The following is a 23,426-nucleotide window of genomic DNA, read 5'->3' as shown; positions in this document are numbered from 1 at the left end:
TACATATGTAACAAACCTGCACATTGTGCACATGTACCTTAGAACTTAAAGTATAATAAAAAAGGAAAACAAAAAAAGAAAATGTGGATGCAAAGCCAACCCTCTATCAAGGAGTGACTTCAGCAGTGCATCCCGCTAGCAGTACTCCCATGGAAGGCAAAGAGAGACCAACCCAATCCACAAGGTCCTTGTTGAAGGCCAGAATGTTAGATACAGGAGGTACAATTCTATGGGTATCTTAGCACTGACGTGATGGGTAAATCTAGACCCTACATATTTGACCTTTCTCTGGGAATTCTATTACAGAAAATCCAAAATTGAAAACTCTAAAATTTGAAACGTTTGAGCTCTGTGATGATGCCACCAGTAGAAAATGCCACACGTGGTCTCATGTGACACGCCACAGTCCAAAACTTTGTTTCATGCACATAATTATTTAATATATGGTATAAATTACCTTCAGGCTATGTATGTAAGATGTACATTAAACATAAATGAATTTCATGTTTAGACTTCAGTATCATCCCCTAGATATCTCATTATGTATACGCAAATATTCCAAATTCTCAAAAAAATATAAAATTCAACATTTCTAGTCCCAAGCATTTCAGATAAGGGGTACTCCACCTGTATTTCTGTTTATGTACAGGACGTAGGGGGGTGGGGATTGTTATATAAAAAGAGCATTAATGAAATAAACAAACAAAATATAACAAAACCCTAGGGGAAAAAATGTATAAATCTTTACCCCATGTAGCGTGAATAATCATCTCCCCTCATCCTCAGGTAGCCAGAGCTAAATATAACAGGAGTGTACAAATCCACCATGGTAGCAGTGCAGTGACACAGTATTGAGTTTGAAAAGAAAACTTGACAGGCTCCACGTGAGCCATCAGAGCCAGGAAAAGAATGGATACCCCTCACAGACCATAGGTGCCTGCTCAGCAGTACCTGGAACAGCACCTAGGAGAACACTCATGGGACAAAAAAAAAAAAGGTACAATTACCCCAGTGTGTGGCAGCTAGCCAGTATGGAAAGATGTCTTTCCACTCTATACAGCAGCCTGAGACTCCTCATTCCCCCACCAGCTCCCCACCCACCTTCTCTTCCAGCCTCCTCCCTAACACCACATCCCACAGTGAGTTCGGGGACCCCGGAGTATTCTGCATCATCAAGCCACCAGGTGCCAGCACAAACTCATTTAAGCTGGGTCTTTTTTGTTTTTGGAGTCAGGATTGATTTCTCAGAAATTTTAAAAAGTTTGGTAAGACCAAATTATCAAACCCTTGATTTCTTTATTAGAGAGAAAGCCAGGAAGATCAAAATCATTGGAAATCCCTAAATCTCAGTTTATCCAGTAGCTTCCTTGGCAGGACTACAGAACCCGTTTAAAGATCCCCAATCTAAAGCAATGATCACATAGCTTGATTTTTTTCCCTCTGAAAATGCACCTATGGGTGCACTATATGCAAATGCTGCCACTCTCCTGCCTGCTCCAGCAAGATGCATCAAGGACAGGATGGAGAAGCTCTTACAGACAGAAAGCTGCAGGTTGTCTGTGAGCCTCAGAGGTGATTACAAACATATTTAGTCATGAAAAGACCATCTCCAGACCTAAGGCCAAGAGCAGCATCTGGGGATGCACTTTTCTCAGGCATACCCATTTCCCTTGGAGTTGACAGTCCCCAAAGATGCTGTCTTCTGAAGCAGCCAGCTGCCATGTGTACTTCTAAAACAGCAGAGCTACTAACAAAAGAGCCAGCTTTTCTGTGCCATTCACCTCCATCTCACCCAATTATCACTCCTGGCCATACCCAAATTCCAGTGCCAGTGAGCAATGATAGGGCTGGAAGGTAACGATCAGGGATGTTCCACCATTCAAGACATTTATATTGAACAAAGTGCCATGCTCGATGCCACAGGGACTTCATACCGAAAAACAAGGAGAGGTTTCTGAGATGCTCACAAATCTAGTGAGAGAGAAAGACTCAACTACGGTATATTCCAGAAAAACCATACGGAAAGAAAATAGGTAGTGCAGATTTGACTCGGTAAATAGAGTATGAGCCCAAGTCTCATTTTTCAATTACAAATATTGCCTTTAAGAATGTGTCCCTTTCTCCACATTGCCCACTAGGACTCTTTCTTCCTTTCGTATTCTACAATTATCAAAGGCTTGTGCTCTGGCATTTCTAACTGGTTTAATCACTCTAATTATGTCATAAATGTGTTCTCCTTCTCCAATAAGACCACAGAAAACTCAGGTAGTCAGTTACCTTTCTGTCCCATCATTGGCCTTAAGAGTATTCTGCATATGGTAGGAGCTCTGCACATGGTGCTGACGGAAACATAAAATCCAGTATCTAAAACTCCAATATGGGGTCTGGGTGGTTCTTGGATTGCCCAATTGCTTATAGGAATTTGCCTGCTTCAGTCAAGTCACAGAATTCTACAGTTATGTAAGTTTAGGGCTAGAAGAGACCTTTTAAATCATAAGGTGTTTTTACCAATGAGTAACTGATGTCCAGAAATGGGAAGTGACTTTCCTAAGGCTATGAAATAAATGGAAAAGCCAGGACTAGAATCTTGGGCCTCCGAAGCATCAGATGAAAGTGAAAAAACGTTATAGAGTTCAGAGATAAAATAAGGAACCTCCTCTCAGTAGCACAGGGAGAAACAATATATATCTGCATTTTATTACAACTGAAAAATTGTCCTGTGTAATCAGATGCACTTTCTCAGCTCAATGTTTTTCAGTTCATTATTTTGCTTAAAAATTGATTAAAATGTTCAAAAATTTATTTCCATTTCCAAAATAGATTTCACTGCAATAGACTCAGTATATTAATAAACACATACAAGTGTCACTCTACGAAAAACACATTGTCTGCAAATAACCTTTCAATTAGAAACAGATGCTGTGGGCTTTCAGATTCTAAAGTGTTTTTATTTTAAATGGCCTTTTCACAGCTGAAACCAGGCTGCTCTTTCTTTCTAGTCCACACACATTCTGAAGGTCAGACCTTCCCCTGGGATCACATGTTGCTTGCAAATATCCAGGAATCATCGCCTGTTTGGTGTAGAATATGCTCTTGCATCTGTCTTGTCAATAAAGATTATCTCACCCACTCTTGCCACTAAGCAAGCCTTTTCAAATAGACTTGGTGAGAGGAAAAGAAACAGTGTTAGTTGCAGCTATGTCAATCTTTCTCATCAGATTCAAATTCCACAAATACATACTGAGTGCCTATTAAGTGTTAGACCCTGTGAGAGGCACTTCCACATGGGTTTTCTCTCCTTAACCTTGAAACAGATGGTATTGTGGACTGATGGACAGATAAGAGATAACAATATCCACCACTTAGGGAACTGTCCAAAGTATTTTACATGCATTAGCAAATTTATCATTTCCAACTTACACATGAAAAAAACCGAGGCTCAGACTTAGTATGCAGTAGAGTAGGGATTCAAACCCAGGTGGTTTAATTCCACAACTTACACTTCTAACTGTTAAGCTATTCCACCCCTCTGCAGCACGCATTGACAAGAGATTCTAGTCCTCTGCCTAGGTTCCTCTTCTTCCTCTTCCTCTTCAACAATGTTAGAGACTATCTGAAGCCCACAGTCCCGTTATTTACATGCCAGAGGTCCACCAGCTTTTCAGGTTTACACAGCACTTTCAAATACAGACTGTTCTATAACACACAGTCACACACTTTAATTACCACAGTTCATACATACAGTCATGCATTATATAATGATTCAGTCAACAACGGACTGCATATACGATGGGTGGTCTCATAAGATTATAATGCTGTATTTTTACTGTACCTCTTCTATGTTTACATGAATACTTACCATATTACAACTGCCTATAGTGTTCAGTACAGTAATACAGTGCACAGGTTTGTAGCCCAGGAGCAACAGGCTCTACCATATAGCCTATGTGTGCAGTAGGCTATACCACATAGATCTGTGTAAGTACACTCTATGCTGTTGCACAATGATGAAATCGCCTAACAATGCATTTCTCAGACTATATCCTTGTTGTTAATTGATGTATGATTAACTGGTAAAGGGGAAAATAATATCCTTATAAAATAGAAATTGTGACTGTTTATATGCATTTTTTTCTTAGCCTGTCAATACTTTGAGCATCTGAACATAGAATTCACTAACAGAATTGACTAGATTATTGTACCAGATACTCACTAAGCCTGCCTCTTTTTATTGGCTTAGTTCGGTCAACACGCTATCTTAGAAGCACATAGGGCCCACCCAGTTCTCCTAGTTTCTTGTTTAAAAGAACAACCCAGAACAAGGATTCAGAGCCATCTCTCTCAGACATCACTCAAGTCTGTGCAAAGTCTGCAAATGCTTCTCCATCTCTCCCTGCCTTTGTCTCCAGAACAAGTTGCTCTGTTAATAACTCCTTATTCAGTACTCCTCATTCCTACAGGCTGCAGGGTACGCCTGATTTCCAAGTCCCTGCTGGTACTGTCACACATTTTTCTCATTCAGGAAAGGGCATTCGAATGCAAATGAATCTCCTCTAATTAATGCAAATATGCACATCATTGCAAACATTGGTATTAATATTATGATTCATAACAAATTAGCCCTGATAGCCCCGACCCCTTGTTTATACCCCTTTAGTCATGTTACCTTCACCTTTTAAGGTAAAGGCTAATATGTACTTACTAGAATATGTATTTCCTAGGAATTCAACATGACGTTTCAAATGTGCTAAGATCCTTATTAGGACTGTTACTGTTTTTCTTGGTGCTCTGGACAAAGTTGAATAGATTTTGAATGATTTACTCAACTCTATTTTTCCCACAAATCCTATGATTTTTGTGTGCACTTTTACATAACCTGAGCTTTTCCAAGTTTGTATACCCTACATCCTAGCAGAAACATTTGAACTGGCAGCACAACCAAAGGATTAAACTTCATCCAGTTACCTCAAGACTCACGTGGTGCCTTTTCAACACTGAGTCGCTGTGAGAACAGAATGAATTACTGTCTTTACCGTGCTTATTTATATAGTCTGATATATAACTCAGTTTTTAGTTGCAAACAACAGACTCTAACTAAGCAGAAAAGGAATTTATTAAAGGACATGTGCTCACAAAATACCTGGGTGGGCCAGCAAATCAGGCTGGGAGACCATTGCTCCCTGAGGCTGCTCCAGTTCACCCTGCTTCTGGTGACACCGCCAGCAGCACTGTGCTCGTACTGCAGATGCCTGTGCTGCAGACGCCTGTGCTGCAGAACCCTGTTTATGCTGCAGGGAAAGCTGCATGTCTCTCTACCATCTTTGCTGGAAACAGTTTTGTGGGAGGCCCTCTCATTCCCATGATACTCTTCTGAATCACAGTTACCCCTTTGATGTCCCTGAGAAGCTGGGCCTGGGATACACTGGGGTACTAGCTGCAAGAGAGGCCCAGAGAGTGACTTTTTGACTTGTACTTTGAGGAGGCAAGTACATAAGGCTAGAAATTCCCTAAAAGCCACAAGAATGTTCAAAAGGTACCATATAGCTAGAGTAGGGATTACATTTTACACAAGTCACAACAAATACTGATCTCTCAGTACCACGTTGATGTCACCGCTCCTCATAGCTGAATTCAGTGTTCTGTCTGATGTACATCAGCTTAACAACAAATATCCCCATTTTTTTTCTTTTTCTTTTTCTTTTTGAGACGAAGTCTCGCTCTGTTGCCCAGGCTGGAGTGCAGTGGCACCATCTCGGCTCACTGCAACCTCCACCTCCTGGATTCAAACAATTCTCATGCCTCAACCTCCCAAGTAGCTGGAATTACAGGCACATTCCACCACACCTGGCTAAGTTTTGTTTTTTTTCAGTAGAAACAGGGTTTTGCTATGTTGGCCAGGCTGGTCTCGAACTCTTGACCTCAGGTGATCCGCCTGCCTCAGCCTCCCAAAGTGCTGGGATTATCAGCATGAGCCACCGCACCCGGCCTCCATTTTCTAACAAAATTTGATCTTATATGTTGATCAACATTTGAAAATATCCCCAAGGTTCCAAGGCTGCACTTATCAATGGATGATATCCCAGGGGGTAACAATTTGTATGAGCACATGGGGATTTTGACTTGCAGACAAACCAGGACATGCATCACAGATTTCTACAGATGGCAGGGTATGCCCGATTTCCACGTCCCCTGATGGTTCTATCACATTTTTCTCATTCAGGAAAGGGTCTCTGAATGCAAATGAATCTACCCTAATTAATATAAAAATGTACATCATTGCAAACATTGCAATTATGATTGGTAACAGATTAGTGATAATATTCCTCACAACAGATCCTTCCACTTCCACATATTAATAGGCTACACTACGTATTTTCTAGTGAAAGTTTCTCCCTTCAATATGTTAATTACATCATCTGAATGAGAACTTTAGACATGCTAGGATACATTTGCACACATAAATTTTAACTACAGTTATGTTTCCCTAGGAAACTCTGTAGTCATTCATTTCCAGTCTATTGCTTAGCACCTAAAACTGACTTTGATCTTTAAAATGGCATTCAAGGCCTTACATGGCCCAGCCCTGGACAATCTACCAGTCTCACTATGCCCCTCACTCTTGGTGCCCAGAACACAAGGACCTTCTTTCTCTTCTTCCTCCTGTGATGCACCCTGCTTCTCCCACCACAGGGGTTTGATATGCTTTTCCCTACACCTTCCACCCCAAAGATCCTGGGAGAACCTTCCCCATGACCAGTCCCTGCACCACTCCTGGGTCAGGTGCATTGTGACACACACTTGCAGAACCATGTGTCTCTCTCTCCGCATTACTGGTTGCTATACTTTTGCTGATACACATATGATCACCTGATGAACACCTCTCTGCTCCTAAAGCATAATAAGCTCCCAGGGGTTAGGAACTGCATCTCTTTTTGCTCACTGCTGTGTTCCAAGAACAAGTGGGGTTTCTTGCCCATGGTAGATGCTAAAAAACATCTGATATATAAATGAATGGGTTTATGCATTTAGAGTGATTGAGTTCACCCATTTATTTATTTGCTTGATTTAACTCAGAGTTTCAAAGTATCTGACTTTTCTCTCAAAGGTGACAATGTCTCCATTTCACAGATGGGGAAACTGAGGCAGTGCTATTAAATATTCGCTAATAAATTCACATGGCTAGTACATACCAGAGATGGCCTGGGTTCAGCCTACAGCAGCTCCACTCAATAGTGCCACACTGTTGGCACACCATCCTCTGCCAGGTGCTCAAAGGAAATTGTAGAAGAAAGCAAGCCCACAATTCTGGCCCTCAGGGAGCTTACTTGTGAATCGCCAAATCTTAAGCAAAAGCAGAATCACTCATTTTCTTTATTGTTTTCTTTTTAAAGGTGTTGCTACTCAGTATGCTAAGATCCCAAAGAATGACAAGATCGCCAGGGAAATGATGATGCTGATAATGGTGATGGCTAACTGCCATTGTATTACTGCTGGACACTATTCTATGCACTCTAAGTGCACTATGTTATTTGGTCCCCAAAAACCTCCTGTGAAATAGGTATTATTATTAATCTTCATTTTACAGATGAGGAAAGTGAAGCACGGAGCTGTTAAGCTGGTCACACAGTCAAGAGTAATGCATCCAGCACACAAACCCAGGCAGTCAGCCATGGTAGCCTGCGCTGCAAAACTGCGAGAGACCACACAGCATGCTGCAAGGGAGCACCTGACGTTTCCAGGGGAGTCTGAGCTGAGTGCTGAGGCAGCCTATGCAGGAGGAGGGGGCGACACATGCATTAAAGGAAAGAAGAGAATGAAGGAGCCTCTGCATTCTTGGGAGGTGGTGATGAGGGTGGGGCTAAAAGTTCCCATCCTCTTATCACATGGTTGGTTACCCTGGTACCCAGCCCCCATCCTGATGCTATCCAGAAGCCCATCAAGAGTTGCCTCATTAGAACAAAAGATGCTCTGATCACTCAGGAAATTCCAAGGGATTTAAGAACTCTGCATCAGGAACTGGGGTCAAAGACCAAATATCAGGACAAAATATTATCCTAGTGCCCCTAAGTGTTTTAGGAGCTCTGTGCTGGAAACTGGGAGGCAGAGACCAAATATATATTTCATATGATATCACAACATCACAGTAATTTTACGGAATTTCACTAGTTTAAATTTAAATAGCCATGAGTGATTAATAGCTACTGTATTGGCTGGCACAGATCTAGACAACAGAAGCTGCTCTCTAATATTAGAAACAGCAAGGCTGCTTAGCAGAGACTGTTGAGATTGGAAGGGACCTTAGAGTTTATCTGGTATAATTCTCTCATCTCACAAATAAGAAAACTAAGGCTCAAACAGAAGCAACTCACACAAAACCACTGCAGCTAGAGAGGTACAGCAGTCTAGAGTGTTGGTCTTCTGCATCTGATCCAATGCCCTTTCCATTCCACAGGCTGCTTCTGTTACTGATGCAAAAATAGCTCTAATTTTGTTTAAATCTGGTATGTAGAATTGATGCAGCTCACAGGCAAAGCTAACTAAAGATCATGTGCTCCCCCTGTTGAGCTAGGCATCTCCAATGTCCAGCTGGTAAGTAACTATATTCGTTATCTCAGTTGCAAAACAAACAAACAAACAACAACAACAACAACAACAAAAAAACAGAACCCACTCTGGTTAGTTTATTAAGGAAGGTTAGGCAGTTTGCACAATCTCTGAAAGGGCCAGAGAGCCAGGCTCACAGAGGTGATGCAGTCAGAACTGCTGACAAATTACACCACCACTGCTCCAGTGGGGACTCAACAATGTCTGCCACTGGACTCAGGGAAAGGGGCTCCCCATCTCCAGTGCTGGGCGTAGGACTCCACCCCAGGACCTCTGTCCCTCCAAGCTGGGTACCACCACTACCACCCTCACCAGAATGCACTTCAGGTCCCACCTCTGCCCACCTACCATTCTCTTCAGAATCTAATCTCAGGCACAGGGGATCTGAGACTCTTCCTGCAAGGAAGAAAAAAACATTTATGGCTTCTACCAGATGCAGCAACCTCATAAGGCAGAAAGATCCCCCGCGCATAAGAGAATTCAAAAGAAGGCAGCGCCAACACTTATCAAATGGCCTGTCAAGTAAATAATCCATCCGTACTAGCCTAAGACCATGGATCTCACACAGCCCGTCTTGCTAAGCAGCATCCCTGACTCAGAGGTTTTTACATTTAAAACTATGTCTCTACATTGCAAATATCTCAAACAAGTCACCAGGGGCTCTTTTTGATTTTTTTAAATGATACATTTATTCACAGGAACATCTGTATTGATAAAGCTATGTACGGTGGGAACTAAATTATGCATCTCAATTCTCAAGTGTGGAGAGTTTCTCTTCTTTTTTTCTTTTTAAACCTGGATTTTCTCATTAATAAACTCAAATATAGCACAGCCAGGAAGACAAATAATTCTAACAAGTTTTTCCTCAAAAGTGGTAACAGCAAGATCAGCGTGAGGAGTGAATCTGAGAAATCTTCTAAAAATGAAATATTAGTGAAATGTGGAGCATAATCATCAAGGCCCTTCCATTCTAACATTCTGTGAACATAAGAAAAGGACTCCAAAGCAGTCCAAGTGTTTGCATCTGAAGGACGAGGAATGTTGTCTTGGACATTGCCATGACTGTGATGGGGAAAGCCTGGAAGGGGATTTAATTTTTGACAAGAAATGGGTGAACACACCAACACAATATGTGACAGATTGCACTGGCAGTCCCAGAGAAGGAGCCAGCCTTGTGGACTTAGAGGGTCTCTGCATCCTAAGATGGGCTGACACCCAAGGGGAGTGGGCGTCAACACAAGGGTGCTGATGGCTAAGAACTGGGCCTTCAGAGACCTCACTAACTAATGGCCAAGCAAGAGAGACGAACCAGTGACGAGGCCGAAGCCCTGGTTTGCTGAGTGGCCAGAAGACAAGATGGGTACTTGTCATCCTGGGAAAACTGCAAACCTCTATCCCAAGTACATTTCGTAGCCCTGACCCCAACTCCACTCAGCTGCCCATACTTCTGGAGAGAGTCTACTGCCACGACCGACCCTCACTTAACTGCGTCCAAGTTAATGTTCACGTGCATAATTACATATTTTAGAACACACCAGGCAAGCAGAAAGAAATTAAGAGGTATTTGAGGTCTACTGTTGCTCAATACAGTGAAGCTTTCACAGCAGCTGTCTGTTTGAGAAACCCCCGAGTAGCAGGACAGACCTGGACCAGGAGGCTCCAGCTCATGGTGCAGAAGCGCAGTTATGGTTGAGGTTCAAAATTCCCAGTTTCTCTAGATTCCCACCTAAGTCTGTCAGAGTGACTTTCGAAAATGTAAATCAGATCCTGTCACTCTCCTACTTAAAACCCTTCAAGGGTGCCTATCACATTCAAAATGGAGCCCAGTCTTCATTACAGTCTGGCTGTTCCCTCTTCCTTCAGCTTCACGGAGGACTCCTTGCTCCTCCACTGGCCAGCCCCAGGCTCCCCTTCTGTTCCTCAAGCACATTTCTTTGCCACTCAGGGGATGGGTACTTGTACTTCCCTCTGGCCTGAACAGTCCAGCCCTGGCCCTTTCCCCGGTGACCCCTTCCTCCTCACTCATCTCTGTGTCACCCACTGCCTCAAAGAGGGCCTTCCTGCCCAGCCCTTCAAACATGGCACTCACGCCTGCACCCTCCATCACATCAAGGGAATGATAGTGCTTGCTTACTTGGGTTCTTTTTGTTCTTCCATTAAAAAAAAATTTTATTGTAGAAACACTTAACATGAGATCTAACCTGTTAACAGGTTTTTAACTACACCATACAGTGCTGATAACTACAGGCACATGCTGTACAGTGGATCTCCAGAGCTTATGCATCTCGCCTACCTGAAACTTTATACCTGCTGATTAGCAACTCTCCCTTCCCCACCCCCGGCAACCATCATTCTATTTTTGTTTTTGCTTCTGAGTTTATTTTAGATACCTCATAAAAGTGGATTCATGCAGTTCTTGTTTTCTGTGAGTGGTTGATTTCATTTAGCTAACGTCCTCCACACTCACCCATGTCATCACACACTGCTTACTTGTTTTCTCATTTACTCACTGGGATGTGAGCAAAGAGAGGGCAGGGACATTGTCTATCTTGTCACTGCTTTGATCCTGGCACCTAGAATAGTGCTTAGGGCACTTAATTTGGTATAAAAATAAATGGGTTAAATTAAAAGAAAATTACATGGTTACTAAGTCATTTTACGTTTTTGAAAATAAACTTTATTTATCTGAACATGCTTAGGAGCCCTCTAGACATTAGACATTGTGAGGTACTATGTGGAAGATCTAGATGAGTCAGATCCTGCTGGCTACCTGGGAGGGGGCTGCAACATGTATGTGCACACATGCAAACACACTATATTTAAAGCTGGGGTCCCAAAATCCCCTAAGAATCAGAGTCACTGGGAGTGATTCAGTTATACTCATTGCTGGACTCTATCCAAATCTACTTAGCCCAATTCCCAGAAGTAGAGCTTGGGGATCTAAAGTATCCAGGAAGATTTCCAGGATCTAGGAGGATTGGGAGACAGCATTATCGAAGTAGAGGGAGGAAGGCTGCACAGAGAAGACAGCATCTGAGATGGACTGAGACGGGTGGGATTTGGATATGCACTAATGGGGAAAGCACAGGCACTTCTGATATAGGGAACAAAGACGCCAGGAGATGGCGAGGCATGGGGCAAAAGGCAGCATTTGGTTCCAAGTGCGAGTAGCACAAAGGGAATAACGGTAAGATGAGATGGAAAGGTAGCCTGAAGATCCACTGTGGTGGGCCCAGGAGACGAGGTTGTATAAAGTCTGGTTCTGAGGAGGGAGGGGCAGCATCAGGGCTGGGTTTCTGTGAGACTGGTGGGTGACCATAAGCAAAGTGAAAGAAAAGCTATGAAAGGTGAGGGGACTGGGAGGAGGCTCAGACAACTTGGTTGGAAAGAAAATGAAGACCTGAATAACAACTAACATCTGCATGGAGTGTTATGGCCCCTAAAACACTTTTGACACACTTCATCCCATTCAAGCCTGGCAAACAACTTCCTTGAGCCAGAAATTGTGATTTCCAATTTACAGATAAGTAGTCAAGGTCTTAGAAAGGTTACGTAAGTTATCTAAAGTCACAGGTAGAAACAGTGAAGAGTGTGCCAGGATTCAAATCCTGTTACTCTGATTCCAGAGGTAAAGTGGGACTGGGAAGTGGCGGGCAGGGAGATAAAACTAGCCTTGAGTTTCCATCATGTCCAGGCACAGAGCTGAGTGATTAGCATGTATTATTAAACCTCATCACAGCTGTGGGATAAGAAGCCCAGTTCACAGACAAAGGTGCATATTATTCTTTTCCTCCAGAAATAGAAAGGAAGGGGTGGATGTGAGAGATGTTAAGAAGACAAAGCCAGTGTGATTTGGAAAATGACTGGGTGCAGGAGCAATGATGGAAGGGGGTTCCCAGCTCCATGGGAGCCAGCGGACTTCTCTCTAGCACCCTGCCTGCATTTTCATTAACTGCCTCTCTGGGGCCTATTTTGGTTACCTGGGTCTCTTCACTCACATGTTCTTCACTTTTTATTTAAAACACTTTAGTACAAGAACATCATACAGATCCTTAGCTTCTTTCTGGTGGAATCAAAGAAAAGTTTAAAAGAAACTGATACTGCAGTCACTTCAAAGGAGATGAGTTTTCATCAGGCAGGGATAAAAGAGACCTGGGGACTCCTCCCAGGTGTCATTTCTCCCCTCTGGATGCCACTAAAAGATGATCCGCAATGCCTAATTAGGGCCGCAAAGACACACACTTTAGACTCACCTCAGGTGGAAGCAGTGTTTTAATAAGCTCATTCACTTTTTATATCACTATTAAAAACTGTTTAAACAGAAACCGACCTTTATGTTACATTTACAAAATACAAAGTTTAAAATCCCATGTAACAAAGCAAGTATTTTTTGCCTCTGAGTTGTCACCTCTGTGTTTAAAAATATATACATAATGGGCTGGGCGTGGTGGCTTATGCCCATAATCCCAGCACTTTGGGAGGCCGGGCAGGAGGATCACAAGGTCAGGAGATAGAGACCATCCTAGCTAACACGGTGAAACCCCATCTCTACTAAAAATACAAAAAAATTAGCCTGTAGTCCCAGCTACTCGGGAGGCGGAGGCAGGAGAATGGCACGACCCGGGAGGCGGAGGTTGCAGTGAGCCGAGACTGTGCCCTTGCACTCCAGCCTGGGAGACAGAGCGAGACTCCATCTCAAAAAATATACACACACACACACACACACACACACACAATGACTTCATCTTTCTTTCCTGGTAGACACAGAACAGGCATGTGTTTTAGCTGGTTCTAAACTGCTAAACTGAATACAGATGCTAATTAACTTCCCATTACCATCTGGGTCTTACTTCCAGGATCAAATGTGTGCCTCTCTCTTTCTGTTTCCAGGGCAACTCAGAGCCCAAATAGGTCTAAACGGTCCTAAGGGGACACCAAAAAGACAGTGGCTCATCTTCAGCTCTCTTCCTTCTCAGAGGGAGTGCGTAAGCCTCAATTAATCCTTCATTTGACCACCTCGCTTCTTAAAGATGCAAGGCAGATTTTTTTAACATTTCAGACATCACACAATCCAAGAAACACTTCAGATGATGGTGACCAGACTTCTTCATCAATACCAGGAATGCTACAATTAACTACAGCAAATGCAGTGATAGACTTGTGGTATCCAAGATAAAGAAAGTTAAAAATTACCCTGTGATTCATAAAATTCAAAATGCCAATGATTTTTAGCCCAAATAATAATTCTGTTCTGTTGTAGGCCTAATTTTATGAAAGGGTCAGGTATAGGGTATCAACAAGGAAAAAACCAGAAGCAGGTAATATCATTTGTAATCATTTCAGAATTCAGTAAGCCACCAACTCCCATATTGCTGAAATTTGCTGCCCTTCTGGCCAAAGATACTCTAGACTTCATGGAAAACCTACACCAACCTCCAGAAGAACAAAAGACACTACAAGTGAATAGTTGTCCTCTTCTACCTTCTCTTTCATCAGAACAAAATCATGCTTCAAAAGGGCATATGTATTTCATAAAAATATTGGCCTTTGCCATTCTAATAGGCAAAATCTATTTATTTGTGAAAAAATTTATCTTCTAAGGACTCTATTAAGGACTATATCAAGATCTCCAGAGATCTTCTCAAATAGCTTCAGGGCCATGCCAGAGGTTCACTGCCTTGTTCTATTTGCCTAAGAAGTATCAGTGGAATTATTTCCATACTTTGCATTTCCACTAGTCCTGAGAGGGTATCAAGATCTTCTCCTTAGGACAGAAGTAGTGGCTCAGATGAACTCACACATGGTCTCTGGAGTAAATACGAAAAGTGATGATAAAATTTATCTTGCTATTTTTTTAAAAGCTAGATTCTTATTTGAAATATGTATTTGAAATTAATTAAAAGATACATATAAATAATATAGAAAACAAAATTCAGGTGAATACTTTTCTGATTTTAAATCTGTAAGTTAAAGAGTAACAAAAAATTATCAATGGACAAATTTCATGTTTCAGAGACACTGGGAGAAGGATAGCATCAGGTCCTCTTTTAAAAGTCATATGTCCAAAGTTAAGTTATCAGCTTTAAAAAGTTAGTCCATTATAACTACAGCACTCTTTATGTTAATCCCATAGTAACCACAAAGAAAGAAATTACAGCAGATACACAAATAAGATTAAAAAAAAAGAAAAAAGAAAAAAAGCTTAGCAACACAGAAAACCACCAAACCAGAGGGGAAAAAAAACAAGAGAGGAAAAAAGGAAAAAAAGATCTACAAAACCACCAAAAAACAATTAGCAAAATGGCAGGAGTAAGTCCTTACTTACCAATAATAATCTTGAATGTCAATGGATCAAATTCCCCAATTAAAAAGACAGAATGGGTCAGGTTCAGTGGCTTACATCTGTAATCCCAGCACTGTGGGAGGCTGAGGTGGGTGGATCATGAGGTCAGGAGTTCCAGACAAGCCTGGCCAACATAGTGAAACCCTGTCTCTACTAAAAATATAAAAAATTAGCCAAGCATGGTGGTGGATGCCTGTAATCCCAGCTATTCAAGAGGCTGAGGCAGGAGAATCACTTGAACCCGGGAGGCGAAGTTGCACTGAGCCGAGATCATGCCATTGCACTCCAGTCTGGGCGACAGAGTGAGACTCTGTCTCAAAAAAAACAAAAACAAAACAACAAAGGGTTTTTAAATGAGCTGAAGATCTTAATAGACATTTCTCAAAAGAAGATATACAAATGGCCAACAGGCATATGAGAAGATACTCAGCATCACCTATCATCAGGGAAATGCAAATCAAAACCACAATGAGATACCACTTCATCCCAGTTGGAATAACTACCACCAAAAAGACCAAAAAAAAAAAAGTCAAGTGTGGGGGCTCATACCTGTAATCCCATCACTTTGGGAGGCCAAGGCAGGAGAATCACTTGAGCTCAGGTGTTCAAAGGCAGCCTGGTCAACACAGTAAGACCCTGTCTCTACCAAAAAAAAAAAAAAAAAATTGCTGACCATGGTGGTGCATGCCTGTAGTCCCAGCTACTTGGAGACCAAGGCGGGCGGATTGCTTGAGTCCAGGAAGCTGAGGCTGCAGTGAGCCATGATCATGCCACTGCACCAAAGCCGGAGTGACAGAGGGAGACCCTGCCTCAAAAAAAAAAAAAAAAAAAAAATGCAAACAAAAGTGTTGGCAAGGATGTGCAGATAAAGGAACCTTTTACATTACACACTGTTGGTGGCAATATAAATTAGTACAGCCACTTTGGAAAACAGTTTGGAGGTTCCTCAAAAAATTAAGAACCAAACTACCATATGATCCTGCAATCCCACTACTGGGTATACATCCAAAGGAAAGAACATCAGTATATTGAAGAAATATCTGCACTCCCATGTCTGCACTCCCATGTTTACTGTAGCACTATTGATAATAGCCAAGAGATGGAATCAACTCAAGTGTCCAACAACAGATGCACAGATAGAGAAAATGTGGCATATACATACCGTGAAAGTTAATTATACAAATTGGATCACTCTTGTCATGCCCAACTACATCAGAGTTGAGGGGCCAGGGAAGAAAAGCACTTGGGACACATAGCACCTGCTCCAAGAGTTAAATGTTCCACAAGCTCAGGTGCTGAAACAGCCTGCTGTAACCCTAAGACCAGTTTTACCTAGTAGCTGCTGAAATGACCTCCCGAGACTCTAACACTGGTTTTATTTACCATCGTCAGTCACCAGTCAGAGCTTACCATCTCTCAATCTCAGAGCTTACCTCTCTAGTGCCAATGAGCTTTCTTTCAAAACAATACATAACATTTCTCTGTCTAATACAACTCCCAACTTTGTTTGTTCTCTGGACATACGGAAGACCACCTGGTCTGTATGTATGCCCTGAATTGAAACGTCTTGCTTCCCATATGTTTGTTTTTGAGACACAGTCATGCTGTGTCACCCAGGGCTGGAGTGCAGTGGTATGATCTCAGCTCACTGCAACCTCTGCCTCCCAGGTTCAAGAGATTCTTGTGCCTCAGCCTCCCAAGTAGCGGGAATTATCGGTATGTGCTACCACACCCAGCTAATTTTTGTATTTTCAGTAGAGATAGGGCTTTGCCATGTTGGCCAGGCTGGTCTTGAACTCCTGGCCTCAAGTGATCTACCTGCTTTGGCCTCGCAAAGTGCTGGGATTACAGGCATAAGCCACCGTGCCTGGGGCCAAATAAAATGTTTTAAATTTAGAGATTCATCTCTATATATTATTTGATTTTGGCAACAAAATGGAATACTATGCAACCATAAAAAAGAAAGAAATCCTGTTATCTGTGACAACATGGATGGATCTGGAGGACATCATGTTAACTGAAAAGACCCAGACATAGACAAATACTACATGATTTCACTGACATGTGGAAGCTTAAAAAAATTCATAACACAGTAGCAGAGAATAAAACAGTGATTACCATAGATGGGGTAGAGAGGGGAGGATAGGAAAAGACTGGTGAGGGGTACAAAGTTTCAATTAGATAGGAAGAGTATGTTCTGGTGTTCAATTGCACAGTAGAGTGACAATGGTTAATAGTAAGGTATTGTATATTATATCAAAGTTATTGTATAATACCAAATACAGCATGTTCTCACTACAAATGACAAATGCATGAGATGACAGATATGCTAACTACCCCGATTTGATCATTATACAACATAAATATATCAAAACATCAAATTGTACCCCATAAATACAAACATAATGTGTCAAATTTTTTTTTAAGTCACGATGTTATCCTGCTCCACTGAAAACTACTGCCCCACCTGAGGTGGTCAGACAGGAGCAGTCAGAGGTAGGGGACAGAACAAAACAAGTATCATTCATCTTTTTTAAAATATTATTTTTTAGCTGACAAAAATTGTATATGTTTGTGGTGTACAACATGTTTTGAAATACGTTCATATTGTGAAATGGACAAATCAAGCTAATTAACACATGCATTTCTTCATATACTTATTTTTTTTGTGGTAAGAAAGCCTAAAATCTCCTCTCTTAGCAATTTTCAAGAATACATCATTATTAGCTATTGTTACCCTATTATACAATAGAGCTCTTGAACTTCCTTTTTCTGTCTAACTGAAATTTTGTATTCCTTGAGATTTCTTCATTCCCACTCCCAGACCTTGGTAGCTACCATTCTACTATTTCTATGAGTTCAATTTTTTTAGATTCCACATATAAGTGAGACCACATGTACACCTTTGTCTTAAAAGAGACAGTGCTGGCTGCAATTCTGAGTAAGATGGAAAATGCTGGCCAGGTGCAGTAGCTCACGCCTGTAATCCCAGCACTGTGGGAGGCCAAGGCGGGAGGATCGCTTGAGCTCACGGAGTTCAAGATCAGTCTGGGAAACATGGCAAAACCCCATATCTATTCAAAGATAAAAGAAGAAAGAAAAAGAAACATGCCTCAGTCAGCAAGAATCAAACCAAAAATCATTTACTTCCTTGCCAAAGCTAAACTAAGCTAAATTTAAACAAGCCACCCTGTTATCTATAATGAAACAGAGATTTTTATTCTGTAATCTCTTTCTCCAGGTTGGTCAGCTTTCCTTACGCAGTGTCACATTAAGAACTCCAGCCAGTAGGCTTCTTCTGAGGCCATTCCTAAGTGAGTTGTGGTTGCTGCTTCTGTTTATGATTTCTATAAGATGCAGAACTGAGCTCACTGAATTTTCCCACAGTCATCACAAAACACTAATACCAAAAATGCCCACATTTCATTAAGTGTGACAGCTCCTTCCTGCCCCCATGGCTCAGTAGAGCACTTCAGGGTTTAAAAGGAAGCATGTCCCTCCTTGCAAATGCCTAGTCTGAGATCAAAGATAGGGCTCTTGGCTTTGTGGAAATTTACGTCATTCCAGAGAAGTCGACATGACTTCCATCAATTTAAAAGATGCAGCTGATTAATTTCAGGCATGCTGTAGTTTGTTTTTTTTTTTTAAGCCAAACACTAAGTATTCAATACAGCCTGACAAGCCAAACTGCACATTAAGAACTTGTTGGAGCTAATAAATGTAGTTTATCTTAGAGGGGAGGAGGAAACCTGTGACAATTTCTCCCACATTTGCTCTTTTACAAAGGGAAGTATATTTTCTTCTCTTGGCCATTATAGAGTGAGAAGTATTCCTTAAGGACCATCCCTTTCACTCTTCCAACCCTCTAAGGTTTTCTCTAATGATATATTTACAAGAAAATGCCATTGCTGTCTGAGGTTACTAAGGGGCCACTCACTCCCCCCAGCAATCAGGCTCTACTTCTCTCCACCTAAATGAAACTGCTTTCTCTAAGTCTAAAGGACACTTAAGACCTTCTGGTGGCTAAATACAAGAGTTCATCCCATTAAAAAGAAAAAAATACCCACTCCACCCACCCTCTCCACCAGCTGCCCTGTCTTTCTTTCCTCCCCTTCACAGCTTATCTTCTTAAAAGAGCTGTTGCTGCCATCCCCTCACTGCTAACCCCACCATGCCCCCACCCTCTTCAACCTAGCTTCAGGGTCATTGTCCCAAAGAAACACTTCTTATTAAGGTGTCCAGTCATAAATGGTGCTGGGTCCCATCAGGTTTGACTTCCCTCCCAAGCTGGGAGCAGAAAATACCTCTTTTTTTTTTTTTTTTCTTTTCTTTTCTTTTGAGACAGAGTCTCACTCTGTCGCCCAGGCTGGAGTGCAGCAGCCCTATCTCGGCTCACTGCAGCTTTGGCCTTCTGGGTTCAAGTGATCCTCATGCCTCAGCCACCCAAGTAGCTGAGATTACAGGTGTGTGTCAATACGCCTGGCTAATTTTTGTATTTTTAGTAGAGGCAGGATTTTTTCTCATACTGCCCAGGCTAGCCTTGAACTCCTGGCTTCAAGTGATTTGCCCACCTCAGCCTCCCAAAGTGCTGGAATTACAGGCATAAGCCACTGCACATGGTTGAAAATACTTTTTTTTTCTTTTTTTTTGAGACAGAGTCTTGCTCTATTACCTAGGCTGGAGCTAAGTGGCGCGATCTTGGCTCACTGCAAGCTCCACCTCCTGGGTTCACATCATTCTCCTGCCTCAGCCTCCTGAGTAGCTGGGACTAGAGGGGCCCGCCACCATGCCTGGCTAATTTTTTGTATTTTTCATAGAGATGGGGTTTCACTGTGTTATCCAGGATGGTCTCGATCTCCTGACCTCATGATCCACCTGCCTTGGCCTCCCAAAGTGCTGGGATTACAGGTGTGAGTCACCAAGTCCGGCCTGAAAATACTCACTTTCTAAAGAGAGCTGCAAATAAAGAGGTGAGATCCACCCCATTCTGGGATCACTGCAAGATGGAGAACTGCCTCTGCTCCCAACCACCATCTTTACCACCCCTACCCCTTACTCCCAAGCTGGGAAGAGGAAAGAGGAAGAAATTCCTTGGAGTCATTAAGTTGTTTGCTTAGTGGGGCACGCTGTTATGTGATGGGAGAGGAAGAGACCTACTCCCAGAGGCCAGGGATGCCTGCAAAACTAACCTCTCATTCCCCAGTAGGATAAGCAAGAAACCTGCTAATTTTCTCTGCCCCCTACCCGAATGAGGGAAAGGAAACACAGAAGACAGCATGGCAAGGTAGAGAGAAGCCTTACTCTCCCAATAGTGCTCGCTTCACAGAATGCTGGTTAAGGTGACCAGTTAGAGCATCTTCCAGTACCTGCCCACAAGGGCCACCTGCCAGAGCGAGGGGATCCCAGCTTCAGTCACGTTACAGCCACTTGACCACTCCCTCTCCTTCCTCCAGACCCAACAGAGGAGGAAGGGTTGGAGCCCAGAAGAAGGAAAGAGAGGAGGGATAGCAGAGGCAGACCCACCGTTTGCTCCAGCTACAAGCCTGGCAAGGGATAAGCACATGGAAAGCTTCAAATCAAATGTCTGTTTTTGCAAGTGGCAGCATTCCTAGGCATATCCAAGTAAGTGGCACATGGTAAGCTTAAGTTATTTGCTGAATAAATGACTGTACAGCTTCTTCTCAACCTGCTTCACCCCTCTTGTCCTTTCTGTCTCATCTCATTCCCTGCTAGCACTAATGTTTGTTGAAGGTTGATCCTATACAAGTTTCTGAATCTAATCATTGATAGGTGACTAAGACATGATCCCTGACCTCAAGAAATTTACTGTAAAAAATAAGAGTACAAATTTGCATCCACTACAAGGCAATAAGGGAACAGTACAATGGGAGTTATACAAAGCACCAAAGACATTAAATAAAAAACTCGAACTACTCCCTGAAGTAATAATACATCCAGATTCTTCTGATCAGTTCAAATATGGAATGTTCATGCCTGCTTTCCCACGACTGTTGGTTCTTTGTCCTTCCTGCTAAAATGTATTTACCCCTGCTGTGTTGAAGATAGCAGTTCACACTCTACTATCTGTGGAGTAAGTATGGATGGTCCTGGAGAAAGCCAGGACCATCCATATTCCTTGAGTAGGGGGGAAGCCGAGGAGATTTCACTGTGCAGCCTTGGATGAGGCCTTGGAAAAGAGGTCAAAGAGGACAAGGCCTGCATGGCCTTACTCAGACCACCACCATACCCAGTGCAGAGGAAAAGTGTTTTTTGGTGGGATTAAAGGTGATGTCAATTATGTACACTTCCTCTCAAAGAGCATCTTACCAGTAGGGAGACGGCCACGCATTGTAGAGAATGAAACCAACATAACACTTACCCAAAAATCACATTGCGTTTACAGACTGTTCATTATCAGGCTATTAGACAGTATTAACTAGCATTTAGAGATACATACTTGCAGAAAGCAAATCACTTTACATAATTTCTGGTTTCCTTGTCATCTTTAGCTTGCAGTCTTTCAGCAACCATTTCTGCTTCCCTCAATGTTTTTGACAAGCATTTTAATGATCATTATTTACCATTATTAGAGTAATACATGCTCAATATTAATACATTTAGAAAACACAGCAAAATTGATAGCAGACAAAATATGCATATTCTTAAAACTACAATGCTGGTATATTTCCATTTAACCTCTATTAGATTTAATAGCTATTTGAAATTAATATGTCCCATAACCCAACTCTGGTAAAAATCACCAATAAACTAGGATATAAACTGTCATCTGTAATCTCTTTCAATTATGAACAAGGTTGTATCTTCACAACTATAAAGCAACTGAAAGATTCCACTTAAAAAGACTAAATTCAGTGGAGGGAAAATTGGTTAAGGGGGTTGTTTAATGTCTGAATACAAGTTGGCACTCCTAATTTTTCAATTAGTTTTTCCAGCAGCCTAGTAGTTGGAATTATACTTGTCTGAGATCTTAGGTAACTATCACTTCAGAAATAAGCCACTTTAAACATTGATTTCTTTAATTGCTTAATCATGTGTGATTCTGGGAAACACAAAAAAACTAGTGTTAGCAATGTTATCTATGTTATCTTGACAGGTATAAATATATAAATGCCATTATTTATCAAGATATTTAACAAGGATTTTCCGTTTCAGTCTTTCATAATAGACATGCTATTCAATGTTACCTAAAATAAAAATTATTGGCTTACCTGATTAAGAACTTATGCAGTCCAACATCAAAATACCTGTTCAAAGGAGACATAGACAGGCATATCAAGAAAAGGTATTTATAGTAATGGTAGACTAGACAACTATCTATGTAATTTAAATTCATGGCATGAATAAATGGATTGCTCTACCACAGGAGTTCTCAAGATGCGGCCCCTGGAGCAGCAGCATTCCTGGGAACTTGTTGGAATTGCAGCTTCTCAGGCCCCACCTCAGACACACCAATTCCGAAATTCTGGGGATGGAGCCCAGCAATTAAACTTAACAAGCCCTCCAGGAGATTCTGGTGCAGAAACACTGCTCTCTAGTAGCGTAAGTGTCTCAGCAAGGGTAAGCTCTCTCTAGAAACAAAGGCCATGAGAGTGGATCTCCCAGGTACCTTCCACTTTTCCAATAGATGAGTCTGTTTGTAATATTCATGTCTCAGATGTTCATTTAAAAAATATATATGTATACAAACACACAACCACATATATATATGTATACATATATGGTTTTTTTTTTTTTCCTTGAGACAAAGTCTTGCTTTATCCACTCAGCCTGAAGTGCAGCAGTGCGATCACACTCACTGTAGCCTTGACCTCCTAGGTTAAACCAATCCTCCAACCTCAGCCCCCAGAATAACGGTGACTACAGGTGTGCACCACCACATCTGGCTGATTTTTAATTTTTTTAGAGACATGGTCTATGTTGCCCAGGATGGTCTCAAACTCATGGGCTTGAGCAATCCTCCCACCTCAACCTGCCAAAGTACTGGGATTACAGGTGCAAGCAACCGCACTCAGCCCAAAATATGTTTCAAAAGCACAACACCACACTAGCCAAAGGGAAGAAGGTTGGGGGCGGTGGGGCGGGGAGAGGCTGGTGTGGCAGTGGCCTTCCAAGCCTCACCTAGTTGTAGTCCCTGGAGCTTTCCACCTGAGAAAACAACCCTGTCCCATCTCTGGGTCTGCCCTGAGCAGGGGATTGGAAGAGCTGCAGCTCCATGCACTAGCCGGGGAGCCTGCCATTGTGCTTGAGCCTCATACCAGCCATCCCATAGCACTGGGCTATGGCAGACCCTTGAAGTCACAGCCTTTTCCTGACACCACCAAACTGGTACAGTCCATATAAATGACACTGCTTGGTTTCTCTAACTAGCATGCTTGTTCCTCCTGAACCTCTGATCATGTAGCTAGTGCCCTTCTCTCCCTTTGGGTCAGAGTGTGAGTAAAAAGACCAGGTGGCCAGT

General features: G+C 42.1%; 1 protein-coding gene across 9 annotated transcripts in view; it reads right to left on the bottom strand.

Moving 5' to 3' along the window:
• The window catches only part of HHAT (hedgehog acyltransferase), a 352,024-nt gene that overhangs the window by 145,152 nt on the left and 183,446 nt on the right, over positions 1–23,426 (bottom strand). For all 9 annotated transcript variants that reach the window (XM_011938280.1, XM_011938312.1, XM_011938271.1 and 6 more), the window contains one exon: positions 22,177–22,212. In XM_011938280.1, the coding sequence (XP_011793670.1) occupies positions 22,177–22,212 (36 nt within the window). The remainder of the gene's footprint in view (positions 1–22,176; positions 22,213–23,426) is intronic.

This window comes from Colobus angolensis, unplaced genomic scaffold, assembly GCF_000951035.1.
Source record: "Colobus angolensis palliatus isolate OR3802 unplaced genomic scaffold, Cang.pa_1.0 Scaffold100, whole genome shotgun sequence".
In the NCBI taxonomy this organism is placed as follows: domain Eukaryota; kingdom Metazoa; phylum Chordata; class Mammalia; order Primates; family Cercopithecidae; genus Colobus; species Colobus angolensis.
This window is presented reverse-complemented; position numbering and strand designations above follow the sequence as displayed.